Here is a 28,000-nt window from a genome sequence, read left to right as displayed (position 1 = left end):
ATTCTGTGAAGACCACACCTTGTTTCTGTATTTCAGTCTTTGCACAGATAAATCAAATGAGATATAATAAGCTTTAGATGTGCAGGTAGACACGTTTAGTTCCCTTCGGGCTGAGCCAGGCTGGCTAGGTGCAGCCTTATATTCAGCCACAGACACAAAAGTGGTATCAATCTTCTCAACTTACTTCCTGGCAAAAGGTGAATTTTCGGAAAAAAAAAACACTGAAATGTTCCTTTGATTTTCACTTTAAGAGTAAATAACCAAATATGACACTGCAGACATTTCTATGATGTGATTCCCTGTTTTCTACATCACTACAGTTGAACTCTCGTGCAAGTATACCACCGCCTTCACACGCACACTTACACGCTTGCTCTCGCTTGCACACACACACACACACACACACACACACACACACACACACACACACACACACAGACATAGATTCTCAGACACACTCGGACACACACACTTGGAGAGAAGGCTCAGACTGAGAACTGCCCTCCACTTCACAATGACAGCTCTCCACAGACTCCATTAACTTCCTGTCAGTCTGACTTTCCTCCAGCAGCTTGCCTGGCTCTTCAGCTGAGCTGCCGCAGTCCGAGCCGCTGCTGTCCTCCGCTGACAGAGATGGTGGGCGGCTGCTAGCACCAGACGACAGGTTGGTCATCTCTGTCTCGTCGTGAGAGTAACGACCCGAGTCGCCAGTTTCATGGCTGCCCTCGCTGTTGGAGGAGCCCTCCGTGTCTCCGGGACGCCAGATCAGGGCCTGCATGGTATTGGGCTGATCTGGAGACATGGACAGCTCCTCTTCAAAGGTCAATACTGTGGAACTGAGCTGGTAGGAGGTGCTGCCATGTTTCTTATTCTGTAGCACAGAGAAAATGTTGTTGTCTGTTAGTCTAAGCATTGACAGCTTGGTTGTGTCGCTGCAGATACTTACGACCTCTAACAAGATCTTATTCTGCCTTCACATACTCTCAACTAAACCTACAAATTTCTGATGATGATTGAACAAGCAGGACTGGTGATTTTAATCGTACCTGTACTGCTTTACTGTCCTTTTTCACATTACTGCTGAAGGAAAACCATTTCTCTTTCTTCTCAGTGTTAGGATGAACAGGACCGAGACAATTGATGATGAGATTTGTTCCACCCTAAAAGTGAAAATTTAAAAATGTAAGTCTGAAAAGGTATGACCCATGCCCAGTACTGAATATAAAACATGACTGATACAATTTCTTATCATCATTATTAATGAATTTGTACCATTAGTATCCTTATTTACAAGTGTTAGATGCTGTATTAAGTTTAGGTACCTTGGTATCAATGAAGTGGCTTTGATTCATCATTGGCACAGTCACATCAGCGTTCTCAGCTTGTCCCTCAGAGACCAGATGTCCTGCAGCCAACGCAGATGTGCTCACTCCTTCTCTGTACGTTTTCACAGCTGAAAATTTCCTAGAGGGAAACAAACATGATGTCACTACAGACAGTTTGCTGTTTTAAAGTCTGTGTCAGAACCTGTTTCTAAGTACGGTCAGTGCTGGTGTCACTGTGTTCAGACATACAAACATACCTGTTTTTGCCTCTGCAGACAATGACGAAAGCGCAGATAATAATGCAGATGAGAGCGATGCAAACTCCCACAGTGATCCCCGTCATCGACTTTTGGTCCAGGTGGTAGAAACCATCAGAAAAGGCTGTGAAGGATGAAGGCAACACAATCAGATCAACTATCAAAAGCTTTATTCATTTCAAGTTCTATGACAAGAAGACCCCAACTGAAAACGTATCAAGTGACCTGTGGAGTGTGTGGAGCCACGGGAGAGCCGGGGATCCTGACCAGAGGAGAGATCTGCTCGTACTGTCAGCTCCACCGTATGACAAAATGGCCCATCGCCCATCTTGTTGGATGCAGAAACTTTCACAAAGTAAATCTGACCAGGCTTCAGGTTCTCCAGCAGAGCCATGGTGATGCTCCCTGTTGGTGAGAACAAGTGTGTGGGCTTTTCTTCATCAATTATTCAGAGACCATCAGGAACTGCAGACAACTCAAGAACATGTTTGAACTTTTTGTTGATGCATCACTGCTCAAGCTTGTAGTTTTGGATATAAAAAGGCAATTACATTTGGTACATATTTCAGTATTCAGCAGCCTATTCACTTCTGACTCTCACAGTCAGCTGAGCTTTGAAGAACAGGACTTCGTGATGCAGTGAAAGACATGAAAGACAAACAATCCTCATGGCTGAGAGGTGCTATGACAGGGGAGCTTCAGAAGGGAAGAGCGTGAGGTCAGAGGATCAGGATACACATTCCCTTATCCAGTACCACCCAGTATACACAACACCAGGGTCCCAGCAGAGCCTGGAGAGGGAGCGGGGGGTGTTCAGCTTGAGGCGATAGGGGGCTGGGTTGAGCTGGAGGGGCTTTGTGAATGGCTTCACTTTTGACCCCTTCGCCAGGGGCAAAGGGGGAATTGTGAGTGTTTTTTGTGTGTTTCATAGAGTCATCTGCTCTTAAAAACACCTACGCAGCCTCACAACCCAGATACAACTACAGCTTTATCATTTATAATGCCTGAGACTGAGATGGCTCCTTACATGTTTCTTTCTAAACGTTATATTTCTTTTCAGCTTAATCGTGTCTTTTTACGGCTGCAAAGAAAACAAACTCTAAAAATCAGAGGGGTGCTTTCTCTTTGATTATGCACATCTAGAATCAGCGCTCAAAGCTGTATAATTAATCAATTACAAATCAAATGGTCTCTGACTTGTACAACAAATTGAACAAGGGAAACTAAATGCATTCAAAACTGCTGCAATTTTGAATATTACATGGAGAGAAAGAAAATAATTGGTACTGCAAAATCCTTTATTTGAGTTTTATTGTATAACCTGGTGACCTGTTTGTTCAGTTTTTCTTTGTATTTGTGTTCTAACTTAAAAAAACAGAAGAATTAAGAAATCCATAAAGAACTCTGCACTTTGACGTGAATAGGAATAATTATGATTCTACTTGAATAGAGTGTATTAGCTTCTGTCGAAGATGTTCTGAGTGGACTTTGTGTGAGGAGATAAATCACAGCCTTTGTTCTAATTACATTAAACCTCCAAACTGATCTTTTATCAGTAAGACAAAAGCAGCAGTGAGCTCTCTGTGTCCTGGCACTATTCAGGGTTCACAATGACCACAGACACAGATTGGAGGATGAAATGAGTTACTGATTTCCAATGCACCATTTGTGTGGGACAGGACAGTGGCTTTGTGCTCTCCCCTTCCCTGCACACCTGTATAACGCATTGTTTTTCTAACCTTCTCTCTGCAGCACTTGCCACTCCCCAGCAATCCAGGCATGTCTGGAGGCGTACAGAATCGTGTAATGTGTCACAGCAATGTTGGATTCATCAGGGGGTTTCCATGAAACCAGCGCTGTGTCCTCTTCAATCAGAGTCACTTTCACATTGGAAGGAGGCAGAGTGGGAGCTGGATGGTGGGACAGATGAAAAGAATAAAGTCAAATAAAAATACTACAAATGAAGCAAGGTTTTCATATTGCTATTAATATTTGAGAGTCCTACCATCAGGGAAAGTAGTCTGATAGACCACAGGGCTCCAGGGGCTGGGCAGCTGGTCGAGATGAAGGCGAATGGCAAATTCATACTTGGTGTTGGGCTCCAGATCTCGTACCAGGAGGCTCTGCTCACCCCTGCAGATGAAAGACATAACAGAGGCTAGATCTCTCAAAACATTTTTCACATCCTTGTGCCTGGACGAGAATCTATCATCCAAATCAGCTAAATGTAATTCGCTGAGGTTTGGATATTTACATTTTTGTATATCACTCTATTAAACTTCTCAGGGAAGGATTTTACACAACATTCAGTTTACAGCTATTTGTCCTTTGAAATATTATGGCATAGTTTTATTAATCCACATTTGACTGTTTGTAAGCTTTCTTGCCCAGCAGGTGGCGATATAGAGCCATACTGGCAGTCCAGAAAAGAGGCTCTGGTGACAAGCTGAACACGTGTGAGGAAAGTAAGAGTGAAGTGTTGTAAAGACAAAGTTTAAATGATTTAATACACTTGAGATTGTGATAATCAACTGCTGCTCAATAAAGTATGAGATTTAGCCATCATGCAGTAAGATAGACAAAACACAGTTACAGGGACTTGTATCTAGTATCTCATCCAACTGTGTGTGCATTCTCATCTGCTTGCATCAGAGAATATCACTTTCCATGCACATAGATGTATTATTGAAAACAAAATGCACTCAGAGCACCAGCTGAGATGGAGTCACAGAGGTTGCAAAAGATAACATGAAAAACCCTTTCTATTCTGGTGAAAAGTTTTAAGTGAGACCCCATAGTTACATGTGTTATACATCTGGTTTCACTTTACATGAACAGTAACATACTGAAGTCCACACAACTTTAACACTGAAACACTGATAAAAGTGTATATAGGCTGAGTAAATAATTGACCTGTAAATTGCAATGATGTTCTAAATGTTATTGTGAGCAACTGTTTAAAATGAAAAGTTGTATGATGAAGAAATTCTTACGTCTGCAGGTAAAGCACCAAGGAGGCGTTCTGCAGGCCGACTGGGTTGCAGCGGACAGTGTAGTTGACTGCATGACTGGAGGTGAAGGCTGGTCGGCTCCAGTACAGAAGTACAGCGGTGGAACTGTTAGTCTTGGCATACAAATTGTGTGGAGGAGGTGGAGGTGGCACCAGGCGATCTCGAACAGCTATAGATGCATTAAGAGTAATGTTATTTCCCCCACTTTGTTAAGACAAGTAACACTTCAGATGCAATCTAGAAGTGTATTGGGACTTACAGACACATCCAGGGGTGCTGATAGTCTGGTCTGCCTGGTAGCCATCTCCAATGAAATTGTACGCCAGAAGTTTAACGTGGTACTTCTTCCTCGGGTCTGTTTTTAAGAAAAAGGAAGACAGCAAAATGTCTAAATAAATCACATCCAAGAAATGTGAAACACTCCCAGAGTTCAGGCTATGTGTTGTCCCAGATCTAGACTTCAATAACACTCTGCACTCGATGTAATAATTCACCCCAACACCAAGGCAGATGACACTATGTGATTCCTACAGGCAACAGGAAACAGGGGTGATACATGAAAGAGACCTGGTCTGTGTGGGTGTGGGGTCAGTGAGGTTCTCTGGTTTGATGCTGTGGTGGGAACTAGAGGTGAGGCAGTGTGCGACAGATGCCCAGTGCCGTAAGTCCTTTGGTCAGTTTCTGTGGCACGTAGGGCAGCAGAACAGAAGAGCTCCACTATCCATCACCCTGTCATCAGGAGTCTTTTGATTGTGAATACGAAGGTCCTTTCTCCTGCTGGTTAGTGGTCAGTGGCCACTCCTATTCAGGTCCAGATTCTGGGGGTTAAGTCGGCAGACAAAATCCCCTGGGAAGGAGACCACTGTCGGTCAACAGCAGTTGTGGCCTTCAGTGACCCTGAAGACCCTGTGTTGAACAAAAGCCTTCTGACCAAATGTCCCTTTTACCCCTAAAAGAATAATGATCCTGGGCCAGTGTGAACGTATACAATATTGATAAAGATAATGAAACACAAACTCTCTAACCAACCTCTAACCAACCTCTTTAATTTGTGTTTCTCAGATGCTTAGTCACAGTCAGCAGGGACAGACAAGTTTTTAAAGATGAAAAATATTTTTGCAATACTGTTGGGTAAAACATAATCAGAGCCTTTTGATTGACACTGTAACTATTATGGTACAGCATGTCTCTTAGAAAACAAACTTCTCGTGCTCTATGAAACGTTTAGGGGCTCACAGGAGACCACAGGAGATAAATTTTAGTCCATCAAGTTTTAGGAGGGGTGGAGTTGAGCTACTTGCCGGGGGGGCCCCCATGTAGCCCTTAGGAGTTTCACTGGAGCCAGACCGGGACCAGCAGGTCAGGACGAGATTAAACTCTGAAAGAATCTGAGGTCATGGGTGTAGAACATGAGAGGAGCCTCTTCTTTTGCTTAGCAATGATTCTCCCTGAATACAACTACATGGCTCTTTGCAAAGACAATTAAGAGTAAAATAAAATCACTAAATTTAAAAAAACAGTGATATTAACTGCATCATGAATGTTTAGCATATTGAGACTAAGTGGGGAGATGATGGGAAGGAAAGAAAAGTTCTCTAAATTCTTTTACTTGTTCTAAGTAATGAATAAAACCAGAAGGCCTACACTTTTTGCACAATGTCCACCTTGTTTCTAACCAGTTTGTTATGCCTCAGTGTCCACCTCTAAAGAGGAGCAGGCACATAGTATGCACCTCTACCCAGCCCCACAATACAATGGGCCTGCCGTAATTATGCGAGAGAGTAGCTCTGCGAGGGGGGAAGCTGTGACATCTGGGCCACGACCTTTGACATGGAATCTGGGCAGGCTAAATCCTGCAAAACGAGGGGTTATAGGGCTCTCTGTGAGGGGGGAGGGTCAAGCAGAGGAAGTGAGTGGAAAAACAGGGAGGAGTCAAAATGAAATGCCACTTAATAGGTGATGACACAGTGTCCTGATAAGAGAAAACTCAGAAGACAGTTTTGTTTTTCATTCGCAATGGAGCAGACACCTGAAACTCGTGCCTTAAAAGACTGTATTATCATATCAGTTGCTACTATATCCAGCTGCGTATATAAAAACAAGTGCTTGGTCAAACATAACCAGGATGTTACCAACCCATCCATAACACAAGCTACTTCAAAGTTTCTAACAAAACAGTGTCGTTACTCATCAAACTTAATATTCTTGTTTGTAAGATCTAATTGTGTAAACTAATGACATTTCTGACCAACAGACCATTGACAATTGACAATTATAATCAGTATTATCAGACTGCTATTTTCTCCCTGAGTTGAAAGCCACTTTCCTCTCCTTCCCACTGGCATGGCCTTACTTCCATAAATTATGCTGTTTGTATTAAAGGGCATATTTGAGCCATTTGTGGTCACCCCCTTTTTTTACAGCCAAAATGCAGATCCTGTTGGCCCCTGAGGTTTTGTTCTAGCCTGCGAAAGGCCCCCCAGGCCGCAGCAAGCCAGGCCTGAACAGGGGCCATAAATGTCAACTCCCAAATGAACCCTCACACCAGCATCTATCATCCCCCCCCCTCTCTTCTGCCCTTACTCACACAAATCAACACACAGACACATACTGACACACACAAGACCTTTTAAATGGACGGTCAGAGTACAACTGTAGTTTTCAGACCAAGCATGCTCTGCCTTGTGTTTAATAGAGGGAGCAGAGATGCCAATGGGCCTGCAGCTGTGAGATAAATCTACAGTTGTGCACACAGCACTGCCTGGTGCCAACAGGTATGAGAGGTATTCAAGCTTCAACTTCAACGACATGTTCCTCTCATGAGCCAAGCAGAGAAAACACATGCGAGGAAAGGTCACATCACTGTGTCATTTATACCCGGCTGGAGCCTCTCAAACACATTCCTGTCTCTCAGGGTGTGCTTTCAATCATCTGGATCATCATAAGTGATAATTTAACAGCCAGCTCAGAGCATGTCCTCCTGCAGCTGTACATGGCGCTGAATCAGCAGCATCCAGTTTTACCACAGCTGATCAGAAATCAATGTTATTGGCACAAAAAAGGATGGTTGCTGCACACAACAGCACCAGGATTATAGGAAATACCATTTACAGTACAAGCACATTTAATTTGCAAAGATCGCCTTCTGAGAAAAATCAGCATTTACCATTTGGTAGCCTCAAGGACAATACAAACTTCAATTTGTATAACAAAATACTGCAAATAATGTCTCAGAAATAATGTGCAGGAAAAGACAAGGTATGATATTGTCTCATAGGAGGTTACAAGATCCAATCATTTTGCAATGCAATAATTGAGGCATAAAGGCATAAAGGCATAAAAAAATATGCTCATGTCTTGGGCTTATTTGTGGGAAATATGAACAAACACCTCCTGAAATGCATATTCCCTACTTATGTGACTAAGCAACTTCTTAAAATATAAATAAAACACTCTTCTTGAAAATGAAAAGTGAAACTCATTAGCAACAAAACATTAAAGTTGCATTAAGGGGGTTTAGCTTCTACAGCCGTATTTAATCTAGTAAATTCATGATCTTATGGTAGCTAATGTCAGCTAATGTTAGCAGGCTTTAGATACAGTAGGTGTTGCTTTATAACTGACAGTGAGTTTACTGACTTCTGTACTTGTGCTACTGTCAAAGGAGGTTTTAGCATTAACCATGTATTTAAAGCAGGATTATCTCTAAATGTAGCTGCTGTTGCATGAATGAACGAGGATTCGTCATGATTGGGTTAATACGATCACGCAATAAAATAATTAACAATGAATTAATTTAAATCTTAAATATGGGTTAATAATGTGATTAATGGGGCACACTATAGTAATAACTGACTGAGAGAAGAGCCATAAGTTTGTTTATATTCTGTTTTGCGTGGTGCAACTTGGGTTTCTGGTTTGTGCTGCTGTAACACCATGTCAGAGCTCACTGAAGGACTGTATGGAGCTCAGCATGGACACACTTTTAATATGTTGCATTTTGATTATTTAAGTGTGGAGCTGACAATAAAACAAGCTTTCGAAAAAATGTAATAACCTGTGTAGCTGTAATAACAGCAATTCAAAGCAATGTCTTAAAAAAAGGAAGTTATAATCAATAAAAAGCGTTAAGGCCATCAGATTCCTCACAACACAGCAGGGTTTTTCTCTGATACAGGATGTGCTGCCAGACAAGAGGTCAGATTGTGCATTTTACACCTCTATACTTGTGCACAGCTAAGCCATGAGAAAGAAATCTCAGATCGGCAACATTGTGAACTCACAAGACATACTCATTGTTTGGCCTACAGCTCAGTTGGTGAGAGGCTGCATTTCCTTTAAGTCTTGGCTAATAAACTATCTTTGTGGCGCTCAAAGCCAAACACAATGAGAGGCTTTGATGTCAATGCTCCTCCGGCAACACTGCTCACAGCAGTCATAAAACACATAATAAATCGACCCCCACTAAACAGCTTCCCTCCATTCAAAACACAGTCCTGCAAAGCTCCTTTATCAAAGAAGAACAAAAAGATAATTCTTCTTATTCAGCTTGAGCTCTATTTTTGATGTTACTTATTTTGCTGATTGGCTTGGTATCAATATGAAGCATAATTTGCAGCTTCTTGTTTCTCCCATAACCAGAAAAATCTGACCTCAACAAAACACTTGAGAAACTTTTAGAAAAATACAGTGCTCTCCATATTATTACACACCAAAACAACCATTATGGAAATAATGTTATTGAATATTATTGAACTGGAATCCTAAGTATCTCTTTAAATTTAGCTTGTTACTTAAGTATTCAGTGTGATTTTAGCTGTGACAGGTTTCACAGTAGCTGTATTGTAGCACTCACATTAATGCCAGTGGTGTTCAAACCATTAAACTGAATATCTAACTAGCTAAATGCCTGCAGCAGTTAGAGTTAACACCTAAAGTAATTTATAGTGCCTCCTAATCTTTCTGTCTTTCTGATCCCATTCTAGCACCAAGCTTCCTGATTTACAAGTCAGCTGCTGACCACCTGGTTGACCCCCTCCGGCCACAGATGGTCAGATGTCCACTGCATTGGCCTGATCCCCCTTTCCTCTCTCAAACAAAAAAAGTCAAAATGAATCTGACCTAAAGGCCAGAAGAGCTGTGATATGGCCCAAACACCATCCAGCAGCTGCTGAGAGGACACACACACTGGGCAGAGGTTGGGAGGTCATTAAAGTGGGATGTGGTGCTGCTCTATTCCATGGCTAATAGCGCTGCTCCACACATGACAAGACTTAAGGCAATTAATCACTCATAAGTTGTCAATAGATGCTGCCGTTGGTTTCAACCAAAAGTGTCCACCATTAGCTATTTCAATAAAGCTTTTGCAAAATAAACATTTTAAATAACTGTTAACAAGTTCTCAGTTCAAAATCTTAAATCGTGTCTTTGAAATTGGTTTTGTCTTAGCTGCCTAATGACCCACTATAATCACTCACATATATGGAAAGTAATGGGTCTTACTAGTAAGAAGAGCTGTAATGATTAGCTAATTAATCTAATAGGAGACACAAATTCATCTAATTAATGGTATTTTGATAATTGCTTAATTGTTTAAGGCATCTTTTCAGCAAAAATGACAATCCTTTTTCTGTATCCAGTTTCTTAAATGTGAGAATTTGCAGATTTTCTTTGTTATTTATAATAGTAAATATAATTCACAATTTCTTATGACATTTTATAGACTAAACAATAAATCCTGACAAAAACAATCAATTATGACTATAATCAGCATTTCCAACCCTACTATTAAGTCCAATGATTTCAGTAAATAAGGAATAAGTTGTACTTGACAACTTAAAGTGGTTTTAGAAAAAGTAATTCATTTTTTCAGCAAAATGAAAACTGTACAGTGAACTATACCCTCTGTCCTTGTAAACTCTATTTAAGTAAGGAAAAAAACTCCCTAGAATAAAAAATGGAAGAAACCTCAGGAGGAGCCAGAGAGGAGGGATCCCTCTCCCAGGACAGACAGACATGGGTCAGCATTGACATGAAAACTGTGAAAATAATAATGGAAAAAAGGTACTAAAATCATGTGAAACAGAACTCACCAAGGCCTCCGATGGTGTGCCTATTATCTGAGGCACGCAGCTGAACCGGGGCGTTCTCCGACTGGCTCTCCTCATGGTAGAAGAGTCTGTAGCCTTGAACACTGGCTGAGTTCCTGGCTGCCAGTTGCCACCGCACCAAAATAGTGGTGCAGTTTAAAGGCTCCAAATGCAACTCAGGTGCCAGAGGAACTTAAGAGAAAAGAGTCAGAAAAACATTCATATTTTTGATAATGGTATTCTGAGGTAGATTACAGTCCTACACTAAAACAAAAAAGGTTAAACAGTTCACAAACAGTTTCTTCAATAACACTCTAGATAAAGGTCCATGTGAGCAAAAAGCTGACACTCTCATTTCCGCACTGTGCTACAGCAAACTATCTTAATATTCCCTGATAGTAATTCAAACCAAACAGCAACAACAACAACAAGGGTAAAAGATGTTGTTCCTCTATATGTATTTTATAGTGCAAGCTTTTCAGAAAGCAGGGACTTGTTCTTGGAAAACCGGAATGTCCTCTCCAAGCTGTTTCCAGTGTTTACGTGATGATCAGAGGAGGTTCCTTACCAGGAGCCCTCTTTGAAAAGTGAAACTACCATCTGATGTTCTACCAGCTGTTTCACACTCAACCACTCTCGCAGTCAAGGGAGCAATTTCACACATTTTTATTTTAGGAATGAGGGGAATGAAGCTTACCAACTGAAGACTCCTGTCTAAAGAGTTTAAACTGGAGAAAGAGGGCAATAGAGATGGGCAGGAAAAACAGATTCTCCCCTCCCCCACCTCAAAGCTTCAGATGTGGCTCTAAGCAGCCATATACTCTTTCCCACCCAGAGGCTTGAGATGCTCCCTTTATGACCCATGACTGAAGCCCCTCCAATGTTACTGACAGTGCAGGGCATAGGTCACAGAGTAACAAATGCAATGCCTTAACAAGATTATTAGAGCAAGCTCGTTCTCATGATTTGAACTGAAGAGAAGTGATGATAATTCTTTATTTTCGGGTCAAATTCTTCTGTCTAGATGTTATTTTTTCAATGAGCGGGCACATTTGAGAACAACTCTTCACAGTATTGTACCTCGAGCACTGGATGCCTTCGGAGTGCGGTGGGACGTCCAGGCAGACTGCTCCCCCCACCCTATGGTGGTGGCAGCAGCAATACGCAGGAGATAGATGGTGTCAGGCTTCAGGTTTTCCAGGAGATGCTGGGTCTTCTCTCCAGGTAGCTCTACCTGTGAGACAGCATTCTCGGCACTGGTGCGATATGACAATCGGTAGGCTGAGACTCGGCCACGACTCAGCTTGTCTGGAAGGGGCTGCCAAGACACCTGGATGTCCACGGGACTGTTGCTGGTGAGGCTGAGTTCAGGGGCACGGAGGGGAACTGTAGACCAAGAAGACAGGAAGGTTAACAACTGAGGAGTCCCCTTTGATGATTTAATGGCTATTCCTTCTATCGGGTTGGCTTCACTAAAAAGAAATAGGGGAACCTTGTAATGGTATATATGATCTTAAAAACATTTTTCTCAACATACCGGATCACTGCTGAATGTGTTTTGACTACCAGCTCCATTCACATCAGTGGAATTCAGTACCACAATCTATTAGAGGTCCTCATCATATCATTTGAGTGTAAGCTAAGAATTGGCTTGTTGACACCAGAGAAAAAAACTGATGAAAACTGATAGTATTTTCATCTAAGGGCTGTTTTATGGCAATATTAGACTTTTCTCCTCAAATGTCACAGAAAATGCTTCACAATAGATGCTATAAAAATTAGATAACAAATGACACATTATTTTTTTTCCAATTCAAAAGACATTCTATATACATCTTCCTAAAGTTCTTAATTAGAATTGAATTGGACTGCCTTAAACAGAGCACCTATTTAAGGTGACCTTAAGCTTGTCTGCAGGCTATGTAACATAATTTAATATCTTCAGTCATGTAGAACAAGACAGTGGGTCAAAACAGCCTTTGACCCACAGGCCAAGACCATGAGCTAATGAGGTTTTGCTGGATATCAAAAACACTCCAGGGGCCTGAGACATAAACACAGGCATATAAATATACACATGAGCTTGTGTACATGCTGTAGGCATATTGTCCCAAACATCAACAACAAAGCTCATTCACTGCAGTAAACAAACATCTTCTGAGCTCTCACTGGAGTAACATACAGCCAGTTTAAGATCAATAATAGCACTGTTTTTCCAATATCTGCCATTCTCACTCTTATATATTACCTCCTACTGGTGTTGTATACACTGTGGGAAGGATCATATTGATTATGACTTTCACTGGGTGCGAGCCTCACCGTCCTCGAGCGTGTGCTGGAACACATTGTCCGACATTCGACTGGCTCCCATAGGCATGTAGGCTACAACGTAGAAGGTGTAGTTGCGAGCCGGCTCCAGGTCATCAATAATGTAGCGCGTTGTATCGTTTCCAATGACAACCTGGTATTCCTCGTTGTTTAATCCTGGAGAAATGATGACGTCACAAAAGGAACTTAATTTCAAAATATCCCAAATCAATAGTAAAAGTAGATGAGATTCTTTTTTTTTTTTTACAAATGGCAGGCTGTCTTTTGATAAAAAAAATGCTGTTGCACCATAACAATCTTTAAACCAGGAGATAAAAACCCTACCTATTAACCAGCTGACAAAAAGTGTAAAAAAAAATAAGATTAAATAAGTTTGAAAGTAGATACATTTGAGTGTTTAATGTTTGGTGAAACATGATAACTTGCACAAGTTTTCCAAATGGCCTACTGTGCTATAGTTTTTTAATTGACACAGATTAGCAAAGTCACAAAAGCTGGTGTGATTTCTGACCTTGTAAACAAGGTACTCCTGGAGTAAATAAAAAAAAGCTTTCTCTGCAGTCTGAATACCTCAGTAAGTCTCTCAGAAAAGTGTTACAAAGTCTCCCTTCCTGTCCAATTCACACCGACCTGCTCTCAGAGAATACACACTTTTGGACACTCCATCACAGGGGCTAATTAGTTCCTCCTTTCATTAGAGCCTCCATTTAGGGCCAGGCTTCTCTGTCTACTGCCTCAGATGCAGAGTGTACTTCCTGATACTCTGTCAATGTCAATGAACAGCCATTCTCTGTGTCTGGGACCAGGGAGATTGTATCATTAAATCTAAAGTAAGTACATAAAATCCCCTGACAGATGTCAGTTATTCAAGAATAAACTAGAAACAATTTGTTCAACTTGTTCTTTTTATTTTGACCTCCTTATCCCCAGAAAAACGAGCAGGTGTTCCTTTTTCTATACGTTTCACCTCCCAAATGGAAGTCAGTGGCATTATAATTAAGTGCAACGCTTGAATGAAGCAGCTGAATATTTTTCCTGAAATGTCTCATTGTTTGAATGTGACTCTTGTTGTCAACAGCAAAGAGTTCCCACGAAAGCTGAAAGGCTTTTCTGTTGCCACACCACAACCTATGTGCTTTTTGTGAATAGTTCTGTCTGCATCCTGCATCTTAACAGACAAAAAGAAGGGACCCCGTGCCTCGAGACTCCACAGGACTGTGGTCTTTAGAGGACTATTCCTGTTTGTCATTAAAAAAAGGAGTTGTTCTTTATTTTGGAAGAGTACTTATTTTTTTGCCCCTAACTTCTGCCCACCAACACTGCACTGACAACACAGAGTCAACTCCCAAAATATGCTTCATAGAAAAGGGGGTGGCAGAATTTAAGAAGCTAAACTGCTATTTCCTGTTGCCTTACAGAGGGACTGCAGCAATTGTACACATCAGTGTCTTTTTACAGGTCTTGGGGGGTATTACTACATATGTGAAAAAAGTTGTATAAACTAAAGCATTCAGAGGGAGCTTCTTGAAGTTTGATAAATTGCCTCAAGTGATGTCATTTGAGTCAGCTTAGCTTGAGGCTGAAGACTGCAATTCTGAAACTGAAAAAAATCTGAGATGTCTCATCAGACTTCTAAAGTAAGCTACTGTACTCCCTGTTAACAGAGTGAAGAGAGGCAAATCTCATGAGAGTTTTTCACAAATAAATCTACAGTCCAGCAGCATACAACAACTTATACAAATGGTCTCAATTATCAAGTCAAGTTACAATTAACACAAATATTTATGTACAGCCTCTTTAAACCTTCCACTGTGCTTCCAACAGTGTTATCAATTTGCAACGCTAGTACTCTTTTAAAGGCTATAGATAAAACATCTAAATACATTTACAGTTTCTGTCTACTGGAGAAAATGTCCCATTGAGTAATAAAGACTGTTGTTTGTTTATAGACCACTCACCTTCAGCTTTCATGTAGTGCACAGAGTAAGCAATAACTTTATCAGAGTTGTACAGAGGCCTCTCCCAAGCCAGAAGGATGGCGGAGCTCGACACAGTGTCAGCTCGGATATTCCTGGGAGCACTCGGACGATCCTCAGACATCACCACGATGAGCCTCGCCAAGGAGAGCACAGATCCCTGCTCATTTTCTGCCTGACACTGATAGATGGCATCGTCCTCAGGGATGATCTGGTTGATGACCAGTTTGCTGTGGCAGACATACAGATGGTGTCATCCTGAGGATCTTTAACCAGGGCGTACTCATTCTATAATCACCTTTAACAAGCACTGACAGTTGAAAAGTAGCAGGAGAAAATTACAGGGAAACCAACTAAAACCCCATTTGCATTTCTGTAAATTATTTAGTTTCCTTTCAACTGAAAGGACAGTGTTGAATAATTTATAAAAATAGTTGGCCAATAAAGACTGTTAAACGAGTGTTTTATGGCAAAAGGAGTTAGAGTTCCTGTAGATCTAAGGAAAGACACTTTAAATGAAGAGAACAACACCTGTTGTACATCTTGATACGACCGTTGGAGTGAACTTTCTCTCCATTCTTGAACCAAGTTATTTGAGGCGTTGGTACTCCTTCAGCTTGACACACAAAGCGGGCGGTGCCGGCACGTGGCCGGGTAAGACTCTCTGGCCACTCAACCAAGGAAGGTGGTGCTTTAGAAGAACAACATCAATGAGATACTATTATATGATATTTTTTTTTATATCTTTATATTATATTTATGATCATCAATACAATATCCAAACATATACAGCCAAACTAATGTATATCCTTACCCAACACAGTGACATTGGCTGAAGCAACGGTATAGTTGCGTGTGCCGGGAGTGGTGGCTCTGCACATGTAAACTCCTCCATGCTGAGGCTTGATATCTGTGATAATGAGGTTACCATTTCCCAACACTTTGGTGTTGTAAACGTCAATAGACTTGCTGTCAGCTCTGCTCCAGGAGATGATGGGTCGGGGATTGCCTGTGGCCATGCACTCCAGAATAGCATTCTGGTGCAGCGACACCGAAATGTTCTGTGGCCCGGAAATGATGCGTGGCCTCTGGGGAAGCTGGGGGCTGGGGGCTGCAGAGAGGGAGAGGAGCCAGCTTTAGTGTACAGTAGTGTGATGTGATGTAAACCATAGATTAAGGTGAAAATGATCTCCCTTTAGTAAATAAATAAGCCTTTTAACAAACTATAGACATGTTTACAGCCACTAGAAAGACACAAGCTCATAACCTTACAAAGATATTGCAGTTTAACCAAGGTTTCCCATTATATCTACCATCTCATCATCTCATTTTAATGTCTACAGCAAACATAGTTTCTGCCTTGTGATGGACATTTCACAATTAAACTTTGTGTTGATGCCCTCTACACCACAAACTTTACACACCTGGGGTGACAGTGAGGGTGGCCTCCGTGCTTCGACGGCGACTGGCAATGTTTGTGGAGATGCAGCGGTAATTTCCAGCATCTGCCCGCTGCACTCCGATGATCTGAAGAACACCACTGGGCAGGACTGTGATTCTGTGATGACAGAGACACACACACAGATACAATACCGCATTAATCATTAAGTATGAGTACGGAGCAACTTATAATGCCTAAGGGTTGTCAAGATAATACTTCATGTCCAGTAAGAATGTGAAAAATGGATGGAGTGAAAGTTAAAGTGAAAACAACAGAGTACCGACCTTTCAGTGGCAAGGGGTAATGTGACCCGATTGAACTCCCAAGTGATGATTGGAGGAGGGTGGGCACTGATTTTGCAGGAGAACCTGGCGACTGAGCCTTGTGTCACCACTATTGATGTCGGCTGGATTGCAAAAGATGAGATACCTGCAGCAAAACAGACCACCAAGACACAACTGTTAGTACATTTGATGTTCTGTATAGTGCCAAACTGAAAATATTTTGTCACATGTTACTTCTATAACTTTTCCCCATTTATCTTGTAGTTTATCAGGATAAGAAGGCATATATTGTCTCTTAGTAAATACAAATAAATAGATGATTCACTCAGGTGACAGACCGCTGACAATTATCGACATCCACTCACTTCTTAAGACTCACATTTAGGTCGTAGATCTACCAAAGGGCAATAAGAGGAGAACTGGCCTCGATATATCAACATACAAATTTTGTGGTGTCTCAAACTGTAGAATTCTTCCCAGAGACCCACTGTTTATTTATGTTTTTATGTCTTATGTGTTGTCTTTTTAAGATAAAGTGAAAGGAAACTCCTTTCCATCAAGGTGTTTCTTTGCTGTGAAATCTGGTGTTGTATTTTGCTCCTTGAGTTGCCACGAAACTTGCTTGGACATAACACTTAATGCAATTAGACATTATCATTATGAAATACCATCATGAAAGTGAAGTGTCTGTGGCATGTCGTGGATGATCATCTAATTACCTCCCTCTCTTTCCAAACATATTGATGTATTTCAGTCATCCATCCATCTCAGTCAGTTTCAGTGGATGTCAGAAAACAGAGTTGCCTATTACCTCTTGCTACAGACCTGCTGAGTGCTGCAGGAAGGTGATGATTAGAGTCAACAGCTACATCCTGCGTGGATAGAGTTTCCCTGAAACTGAGAGCTGTTGTCAGCCACCAGCTGAGCAGCAAGCAATGGAGGCCCAACGTGAATTACAATAAGGCCTTTTATAGTGAAGCACACAGCCGAGAGACGTATCTGCATTTTATAATGATTTAAGTTGTTTTCGTTAATAAACCCTCTCTTTGACAGTGGTTCTTCCTGGGCCGTAAAAGCCCTAAAAGCCATTAAGGTCACCCAGTGCTGTACCGTCCCCCTCTGTGCTCAAGCTGCAGAAGCCTGAGGTCAATCATTCCATACAAGAAATCAATCGCACTGCTGTTCGTGGTACAGAGCAAATACTGTGATTACCTAAAAACAGTCAGCATCACGGCACGCTAACATTTAACTCATTATAATAAATATATCAATCATCCATGGACAAATCAATGGACTGTGAGGGACTTTTTCCAATAAAGTAGCAGAACTCTCACCTTTTAAGTAATGGATAAACAAACATACTGCAGTGCTCTTTAACCTTTGTTTATTCATAGCTTCTTATGCTGCAGTGAGCCGTCAGCGCTCAGCGAAGAAGATACAGAAAGCAGCACGAATCCTAGCATCAAGTTGAAACCACATGTGGGATAAACATCCAAGCATCCAACATCCTTATCTGTAATATTTTTCCACAATTCAACGCTGTGGTAAACTTTGCTTTCGAGAAAGGTCCACAGGAAATCCCTTCACTGCCATAAACACACAGTAGTGTGTATGTGGGCCATGATAGATGGCTGTGTGTAAGCAGAGTTGCCAGGTGTTGTGGTGCTAAACAGCAGGAGAGCTTCAGTGAATTATGACTTTTACACAGGTTGACCTCAAATCAAGCTGACATTTGTGGAGGGAGGAGCGTCTCATTTTGATCAAGTCAAGGGTGACAGTTGGGGTTAAAGATTAATTTGTATTTCTGATTACTTTAAAAGAAATTAACGTATTCATTATAACTGTTAAATTTGGTGTAGATTGCTGTACTTAATCATGTTGCTGGGTCTATTTTTTTTCATTGTCATAGCACCATGATGGTACCAGATATGAGGGACATGACGACGGTATGAACTGAAATGAATTTGTTTGTAAAGTGTGTTGATGTTTTCAAAGACTGTGAGGCTAAATGTTCCTAAAATTGTTCTTGCTGTTAAGAGACAAACTGTCATCAGATCCTTTCACCACAGACAGATTTAATCAAATTAGTCCTGAGCTGTTACCCCTCTAAGCTCCACTGCGGTTGTTTGATGTGAACACAGAAGTAGCGAGAGGCACTCAAAACCCTCCTCCTCCTTCCCACAACCACCCTCTCCCACCCCCTCTATGTTAACGCAGGCTTTTACAAAAATGCCTTAATGTGCTGAAGTGATATGCCTGCAGGGCATGAGAGATGAGCTGCTCTCATCTTCTCCCTCACTTCTTTGCTTTTCCATTCAGTCAAATGATGCCAGATTGACAAACAGCGGGATAATCATTGATTATTGATAAACTACTAAGACAAGGTGGAAAATCTATAGCTGCTAGGGCTTGTCGAGCATTGGCCAGAGCTCTTCTCTCTGAAAATAGAAGGCTGACCTTCTGCTGTGAGCGATGATGTTTGCAGACGGGGCATCTAATGTGCAGATGAAATGATCAAGGCAAACACGTAAACCTCTTGGCGATTTTCTTTACTAATCTGTAAATCCCCAACAATTCATTATTTGTGTGTTCAAGAGCAAGTACATGTGTCTGTCATTTTTCTTTATTTAACAAAAGACACAAATATAAAGTCTTTGGTCATGTTGTCCGTAGCATTTCAGCCAACTCAAAGCTAACACAGAAAGAACTGCTCCACCGTTTCTCCAAAAGCATGAAGAAACTGTCCCTCTCAGCAATCTCACTTCTCACCTCTGACCTCAACAAATCCTGTTTAGCACCCGACTCAGGCAGAGCCCTGCATGACCACCCGAAACCAGCCCTGCTGCTCACTGCTGCCCTACTAACTGCCTAGAAATCACTCTGTTTGTTCTCCAGCTGGGAGGTTTTAAAATGCTGTTGATTGATGCTGTATCTCTGACATCAGCCAGTTGCTGCTAGTACAACAAATACAAAAAATATACACGGTCCAGCTGCTGGAGTATGGATGGTATACAGGACATCATTGCTTTATGGATTGCAGTGTGATGAACTGAAAGCTGACTATTTCTCTCACTCAATCAGAAGTGAGAGAAGCAGCAGTTTAATGTGACAGCAATATACAGGGTTCGAAATTCGAAGCTAAACGTACACAGTACACAGGTCTGTCCAAATGCCTTCCTAGTTTCTTACAGTACGTTCTCTCTATCGTCAACACTAAACCTGAAGAGTACAGCTCGAGTTGCTTCACTTCAACTTGCAACAGATGGGCTTGCTGATGCCAGCAGCTCGACAAACTGAAGGTCAGTGGACAGGTCAGGCCCAAACAAAGGTTCCCTTACAAATACCAGGAATTAGTTCAGCCCTCTCTCCTCTGGTTACTCTGGTCAGTTTCTCAGCGAGGACATAGCTCATGGTAGTATAACTGCATCTGAGCCACAGATGTTGTTGTCCAAACAGTGATGTGCTCAGGCGATGTAGCTAGGGCACTAGTGGCACAATTAGCCATCCAAAAATGTTGTATTTATGGTCTTTATTTTTGTGCATTTAGTTTTATAGTTGTCATTGTAAATAATACTGTCAATAGAATCGCTGTACCTTTTTTAAGCTGATGCTGGCCAATCCCCTACACTCTGACCCCACAAATGAAACATGTTTGTTAGGACGTAATACATTTCTGAAATGATTTTTCATTCTTTTAAATAAGCCTCATAACAATATTGTGTAATAACGTGACACCATGATAACTTGAAGCTATGATTTCCTCAGATGGTCATCGTACTGTGTCTGACTCACAACACTGAAACTCTACTTCCCCTATCCTACCTGACAGTTATATTTCTTGTTCAGGCAAGATAACAACATACTCTGTCTCAAATACACCCACAGAAACGTAGAAGTGTCATGATTACACATTATCAGTTAAAAACAGAATTTTTGTAGGGAATAAAATCTAATTATTTTCTGCTGTATAGAACAATCTGAGCAAATAGCCTCACATAAAGTCATCCTTCAGCTTTCTAACAGAGAGTAAACTTGAAACTGACAGAAGCAGGTTTTTGCTCAGTTACGCTGTGTTCATTCACTTCAGCCACGTGGACGCTAATGATGCCCCTCGACCACACCAAAGAAAAGGCTAAATCTACCTTTACTTGCACTAGAACTCCTACTGAAAAACACAGCAATTTAATTGAGTGATGAGTCCTTTACAATTTTCAGTGACCTCACTGAACATTAATAAACGGCTCTGGAAAAAAAGAGGGCTGATAAGCAAGAAGGAGAAGAATGCAGCTGAAAAGCCCACAAATCAATCACTAGCTGGCTGGCAGATGTGCTGCTGCTACACCCAGGCTGCAGGACAGTCAAGTGACCACTGGCCTGGCAAAACAAAGAACTATTCCCACGAGCAGCGTGACCTTTCAAAGCACCGACCAGGCAGTGGGGGAGCGGTGTTGGAAGGAGCATTCATCCCCTCCTCCAATCCCTTATCTCTGCTCCAAAGTTTTCCAATCATTCAACAGCAAACTTCTACTCACCACACACAGAGGCTTCATTGTTTTTAATCTCCATATCACAACAGAGTTGAAGAGGTCAATCTGTCTACATTCTGGTTTCAACAACAGTTTCATCCTTTATCATGAGGAATTAGATAAGTAAGTAGAAAAGTTGTTTTTACAGAAAGTCAGATAAGAGAGCGAAAGATGCTCCTGAAAAAAAAAAGCAGACTGATGACACTACCGCAGCAACTGATAAAATGAAATGAGCATCCAGTATTATTGTAGGAAAGATTTAAGTCCTGCACTCTGTCTCACTGCCCTCCATCTATTGAACAATTTAAAGAAACCTTTGACCTCTGGGCCTGCCGTTCAGGGGAACCATGGTAACCTTTCGTGTCCAGCAGAGGAGAAAAACAAGATTCCAGGCTTTGAGTTGTCTCACTTAAGGCCATCTCATTCATTCACACCACAGCTCACACTGTGCGAGGTTTGCTTTCGTCTTATTGGAGTTTCTAATTGTGCCAAGCCAGTCCAAGCCCGAAGCATTCCTTAGCAACTTAAAATAATGCTGGTGGTCCTGGCCTGGCTGCCTAAAATAAACTTTCAGAGTGAACAGCAGCAGCTCGTTCAAATTCATGTTTAAAACGCTCATTTTTAAACATAAATATAATGAATAATACTTAACATTGTAACATCTGCATCAGAGCCAGAAACAAGAACACAAACTGTAATCTATAAAGCCCTGGATAACTCAAGCTTAACAGGACTAACACTAACAGGAAAAAGCTTGGTTCTCATTTTACTTTAATCTAGTAATCATCTTGTTTCCACATTTTCAACTAAACTACGACAAAGCTATTGGTGCCAGAACCAGATTAGAGATGCACTGACAGATGTGACAAATCCACATAGAATACAGTTTCTTTGACAGTTGTCGCTCAGCTGTCATATTACGTTGCATAAAATGCTTAATGAAGTATGACAACAGTAAGGTAAACACATTTTGAATTTGGGAAAGAAAGTACACTATTACTGGGTGAGTCCTTAATATCGGCAGATCACCTGAGTTGAGGTATCGGTAGAGACAATTCTGGATGACAGCTGCAAATTAAGCTGTGACACAAAACAAACACTTACATAACTAACTTTTCATTCATCTTGCACCAAAAACTAGAGCCCAGTGGACATAATGACATAACAGTTTGACCAGATGTCCTCAATTTGAACTGTTCCTGGAAATGGCAGTTTATCACCAGAAATGCCCCCAGATTTTGCCTTGTACTGCATCAATAAGAGGTGCAGATTAAGCGAGATATTATCAAAATGGTCAAGTGCAATATCCACGGGTTAGGTATCCAAGTACTCTATTGCTGCAGAGATGCCCTGGCCTACAAATCTTGTTCTGAAACCAACACCACGCCTTATTACATACTAATTATCATATGGTGAAAGAGCCCAAAATAGGGAGCCAACTCAGGAGACAATCTCTGAACTTAAATCCCCATCAATCTGAAGTTTATTGACAAATGTCACATGGTGAGGCTCAAATATCGCATTCCTTTTCATCACAGCCAAATCCCTTCTCACCTTTGTGCTTTAGCAACACAATGTTTAGGTTTGCCCTCCATCACTATCACATTCCTCAAAGACAAACTAGTAGGTACACAGCTTCAACATATGAGCAAAGGATTAAAAAGCACAAAATGGGTACCAACCCTACACTTGAGGCATGAAGCAGTCCTGATGTGATCCTCACTTAGCTATTGGAAAGGAAACGGTTGCAAGAGTGATAAAGAGGGGTATGTAAACAGCTATGACACACTCTACATGTTATTCTATCAATCTTTTAGCTCAGGATTTAACATGAGAAAGGACCTCAGGAAGAGATTTTGATCAAAATGTTCAACATAAACTGAACTTCATGTAGAGTTCAATTGTGTTCAAAGACAAATGACCACATGTTGCCATCTCTGCACACTTTCCATGCAATAGGCCTGTCATAAAAGAGAGCCATGCTGTTTAATTATGACTTTAATTAGGACCAACTTAGAATCAATCTCTGATCTTTAACTTATACACTTATTGTAATTAGCCTTGCTGTGGTGAGCAGGTCCAGCTGTTCTGTCCACTGATACTTGGTCAAACAATTGCCCCCAAACTAACCTTTTTCTTCTGCGAGAATAGGGGTGGGGGCAGTGTGGACAAAAACAGTCAGAGTGAAAAGCTTTTCACTCTTTCACCAGAGTAGTGAGGCAGAAAACAATTGTGTGCAAAGCCTCCAGCCCCTACTGACCTGGTAAGACCTGCAATAAAGTTTGGTCATTTAGACACTCGGGGGCAAGGCAGTGGTACTGGGAAACAGCAATTCACATTTGTGTGTGTGCGTGTATGTGTGTGTGCACACACCACTCGCAACAACCCCCACTGCTACCTCTGTGTCCTTCAACTGAGCATTTCTCAGGTATGTGCAAACTTTATGAGCTTCCAGATAGACCCTCAAGAAGGTCTAAGTGCCATTTTAAAACAAACTTGTAAAGCTTACTGGCAGCCTTTATCACCTCTTAACTTCTTATAAACTACTCAATTAATTAAAAAAAATGTATGTACTTTTTTAAGACCAGAATACATCAGAGTTATAACTGGGATCTCTACCAGAAAGCACTGAACTGCACTTCATTTGTCCAAAACATAAAATTAAATTTAATCCTGCACAGAATGTTAAAAATGCATGTTTTAGTGCACATGGGAATGCAATGCCGGCAGGGTGAAAGTGTTAACATATACATGCTGCAAAAGTGGCACAGCAGGACACATGGCCCGTGGTGTAGGAGGTCCCAAAAGATCAACTCTGCCTGAAGCTTCTCTGCTCCCCCCCTTAAAATATGAGGCCAGCTCGCACAGCACTGGAGGAGAAAGAATTCCAAAAGAACAATTCCTCAAGCGATCAGGGTGCAATAACATGAAAGCCCCCGCTTGTGAATAGGGGTCATCTGCTCTTTAGCATTGGAGAGCCGGTATCCTGGACAGCTCCTAACCTTTCAGATCTGTTGCTCCTTCATTTACACACCAATGGGCATATTCCCCTTCCAAACAGCATCTTTTTTGCCCTCTAACTTTGAAGACTTTCTCCCTCTTCCTCCACTGCTACAATCAAAGCTGAGCAGGAAAAAACACTAAATAAATAGAAATGTGAATAACGTTAAATCTCCTTGGGCGACTCATACAAGGAGATCTTAATCTCACACACTGATTATTCTAAGTTAATGGTGGCAAACGATCAGGATATGAGAAGTTTGGGACATGAATACAGTTGTCCTTCACCCTCCATCACATCACATAGCCTTGTGTCTCTGATGTGATTCCAGCACAATACTCACTTGCGATTGTAAGACGGGCTTTCTGGCTCAGGATTGCGCCATACTTGTTCTGAGCAAGGCACTGATAGAGCCCTTCATCTGATTTGTCTCCTCTTCTGCTCTCCACCTCTGAAATATAAAGGGAGCCATTGGAGAGCAGGTACACCCGTTCATTCTCCACCACTTTTACTCCGTTCTTGAGCCACCTGACGTCGATGGGCGACTCTCCGTGCGCCTGACAGTCCAAAATAACGGCATCTCGCCGCATGACTGTGACATCATGAGGCTCCTTGATGAAAAATAACTCACTAAAGCATAAAACACCTGCAGGAAGAGAGAAGAAGAGTGCATTAGGAACAGAGGTGGCTATATCTATCATGGCAGAGGAACAAAACTTGCCCAGCAAAACATTTAAAACCTTTGCACACTGATCTAACTTCTGGTTTAAAGTGATTTAAAGGGTGAATTTTAAATCACCCTTTTACATGCAATCAGTGCGTGAGATCTGGAGTCAGGGAATGGGTACTTTAAGTGTTTATAGTTTCAGAAGGATACAAATGTCACATTGAAACGTCCTATTGAGGTGAAATGAAACATTCAATGGGCTTGGAGGCCTGCCAGCAAGAGGTCTACTTTGCTGTACAGTAATCTCATTGTAGCTTCATAAAGTCTTTCCCGCTCCACTTTAATCCAATTACTTAAGGCTCATAAAGTCACCAGCTGAAGGTGAAACGGTTGATCCTATTAGTCCCTTTAGTTTAAAAAGAAACCTATTACAGAACTCTCAGCATGCGCTTTATGTAATGTTTCATTAATGTGACCTTTGTGGACCAAATAGAGGGACACTGTGTCTTTCCTTAAAAGGTTATCATTCAATATATCTACAACACTCACTGTGGGGTCTTCAGCTATAACGCAACAACATGCAACTATGTGATGTTTTTATCTCACTACCAGGTGAAGTTTCCAAAAGCAGGACTTTCTCCTAAATCAAAGCAAGGGACTATGCATGCAGCATGGCCACAATATGCATCTCTTTCTTGACTACACATCTCCTACACAAGATCTGTGTTTGATAAGAGACGTTTTGATTTCGTATTGATTCACACACCCGGTCTCTCATTTGAGCTCTGTAATTTGAGGATCCTTGCTAGAAGATCACAAAGTCACACTACTGCTTAATACATCTATCTAAATGTACTGCCACTTCACACTGCTCCACTTTGCTACTCACTTTAAACATCAATATTACCACACATCAAGAACACATCAGAAATGTTGGCATATTCATAGTCCATCTTTTCATATCCTTTATGGCATCTAACTCATTTCTATTTATCTCAAAGGTGCATTATGTAGTTTAAGAGAGGAAATTCAAATATCAATGAGCAAATAATACGAACTCACAAGTATCTACTTTTTCCAATACATGAATAAACAAGCTTCTCTAAGAGGAAAGCAAGGTCCCCAGAACACTGTTTGAAGCTAGAAAGGTGGCAGGGTCCGCCACACACCAACAAAATAAAACAACATAAAATTGTGTTGTCCTTTAAGGTTCATTTATTAAATGAGGGAGTTTGTTTGGCATAAAAACAAATAAACCAGTCAATGAATATCTTCTTTATCTGATTAACATGTGTTCCCCAAAACTACATAGTGCACCTTTAACTCGAGCAGCATTGACTTGAAGTGGTAGCTATGAACGTTAAACGGAACAGGTGAACGAAACCACCGCTAAAAAACAAAAAAACTAAAATGTTTCATTGATAACCTTTGAACATTTATATCAAATCTAATACCTGACGGTGAAGATCTGAAGGGAAACAACGGCTGAAGTTTACGTAACGTAACGTCTCAAAGTTAACTGACAGTTTCCCTCGCAGTCACGCGACTATATTTTGTGTCGTCAAAATACATTTTCATTAATAAGTATATATGGAAATGTTAAAAATCCGATTATTTGTTTTAACACCAATGTTTATTCGTCTCTTGCAGCCACCCGCTAATGATAAATGTTGACAAGTTTCTTCTCGGTAACATTTAGTCGAGTTATCAACCGTTATGTTACGGAGGAGCTGTAAACGCAGCCCAGTGGGAACGTTAAATGGTCTGCTCCAGTCAAACCGATGCCGGTAGGTTACGGGGCAGTCACGGTGATGTACACACAACAGTTCAGCGTTTAACGATCTCACAAAATATCACTGAAAACGCTCCTTACCTGAGATTGGAAGAAAAACCACCAGGAACAGCAAACGCTGATATAATTTCCTTTTAACGGGCGCCATTTATCATGAATTGTCCGTGCATGCTAGCTACTCTCTCATAGTTGTTTCCTCCAGATGAACTGCGTTGCTACTGAAGAGGAGGGCTGGTGTGGAGAGCAGCAGGAGTGCAGTTTCCCTCCTCTGGGATGGACAGAGTCAATTAACCACCTCTCCAGGGCTGATTGAGGCTTTCAGACCAACGCCACCTAGCGTTAGCTGCAGGTCAGAGGGAGGCTGGTGTGCTCTGCTTGTCCATCAGCTCTGCAGCCATCATGAGCACTGGTCCAGCTTAAAGTGTGTCCCCTGTTTGAGTCTACCTCACACTTAAAAGAAATGTGAATGTACCCATTTTGTAATTGACAGCTGTCTTGGGTTTTTTGTTAAAGTCAATTTCATTCTCACAATAAAGAGGGAGCAGCATATCACAAGAGTGACCACTAACTGCTCCCAAATGTAGCTGCCAGCCGCTAATTAGCTCAGTAAGCCGTGCAGCTAACAGTGCAGAACGGCTCTTTGGAGTGTTTTTGTTGTTTACCCCGCCACCTCAGTAGCTTTGGATCAGGACGAGTCAGGGCTAGCCTGTTAGTGAAGTCATGTAGTAGAGTAAGTGCAGTTTTTGCATTTGTGTACATTCAGTTCCCTCCTCTCAAAGCCTATGGGTTTTTTAAAATTGGTTTTCAGTTAAATACCTGAAATAAGGTCTGTGGTTACTACAGGCTTAAGATATTTACAGGTTTTGCTCTACTACCTCAAATACATCATTGAAAGTCCAACAATTTGCATTACATGTCTTACAGGAAGCTGTCATGGACATTGGGAACACAGAGATTCATTTACTCACTGTTCTGTCTTTACAGTAAGTCTTTAGTCACAAACTGTCTAACTTTACAACATCCACATTGATCAGTTTATGGAAAATGTAGCAGTGGTGATATTTCAGTCAAGCGACCACAATGTAGTCTGTTTATCACCTAACATTAGCTTTTTACTTCTGGTGATTCAGTTTACTCTTTGAAAATCACAAAAGTGGTGTTAATCAGTGAGGATTATCTTGCTTAACAAAATATTTAAATATTATGAACTTGTGTTTGCCACAAAGTTTATTTTCCAAAAATTGGATTGGCTTTTTGTCGAGGGGACCAGGGTGATGCTAACTTCTGGGTTAGCCTAAAAAAA

The 28,000-nt window shown here is 41.3% G+C and overlaps 1 protein-coding gene and 1 long non-coding RNA gene across 4 annotated transcripts; one reads left to right on the top strand and one right to left on the bottom strand.

Annotated features, from left to right (window-relative positions):
- prtga (protogenin homolog a (Gallus gallus)) lies at positions 1-26,915 on the bottom strand. Of its 3 annotated transcripts, XM_037096355.1 has the most exons (20): positions 26,360-26,395; positions 24,767-24,884; positions 24,582-24,689; positions 16,712-16,856; positions 16,411-16,544; positions 15,801-16,097; positions 15,518-15,677; positions 14,969-15,216; positions 13,002-13,166; positions 11,763-12,068; positions 10,686-10,874; positions 4,853-4,948; positions 4,576-4,762; positions 3,588-3,715; positions 3,322-3,492; positions 1,808-1,987; positions 1,583-1,706; positions 1,323-1,464; positions 1,047-1,160; positions 1-871 (listed from the first exon to the last, which is right to left on the bottom strand). In XM_037096355.1, exons 2-20 carry the CDS (start codon positions 24,840-24,842, stop codon positions 449-451), a joined length of 3,393 nt encoding a protein of 1,130 aa, XP_036952250.1. In that variant the 5' UTR covers positions 24,843-24,884; positions 26,360-26,395; the 3' UTR covers positions 1-448. The 3 variants fall into 3 exon arrangements, with proteins under 3 accessions (XP_036952250.1, XP_036952248.1, XP_036952249.1); XM_037096353.1 differs by lacking the exon at positions 26,360-26,395 and adding an exon at positions 26,779-26,915 and having other exon boundaries at positions 24,582-24,884; XM_037096354.1 differs by having other exon boundaries at positions 24,582-24,884.
- Positions 26,455-27,184, top strand: LOC119018575. The gene is made up of 2 exons (XR_005074791.1): positions 26,455-26,692; positions 26,900-27,184. It is a non-coding gene; the product is annotated as an uncharacterized LOC119018575 (long non-coding RNA).
- Positions 27,185-28,000: the final 816 nt, after the last annotated feature.

Source organism: Acanthopagrus latus, chromosome 4 (genome assembly GCF_904848185.1).
Source record: "Acanthopagrus latus isolate v.2019 chromosome 4, fAcaLat1.1, whole genome shotgun sequence".
Lineage (NCBI taxonomy): Eukaryota > Metazoa > Chordata > Actinopteri > Spariformes > Sparidae > Acanthopagrus > Acanthopagrus latus.
Note: the sequence above shows the minus strand (reverse complement) of the source record. Positions and strands in the feature narration are given on the sequence as shown.

Excerpts from the sequence above, each read along its gene's own strand:
- prtga (XM_037096353.1), bottom strand. The coding sequence starts at position 26,845 with ATGGCGCCCGTTAAAAGGAAATTATATCAGCGTTTGCTGTTCCTGGTG. Across the intron at positions 4,763-4,852 it reads CAGCACCCCTGGATGTGTCT|CTGTTCGAGATCGCCTGGTG; the intron begins GTAAGTCCCAAT and ends ATGCATCTATAG. Across the intron at positions 1,161-1,322 it reads GCCACTTCATTGATACCAAG|GGTGGAACAAATCTCATCAT; the intron begins GTACCTAAACTT and ends TTTCACTTTTAG.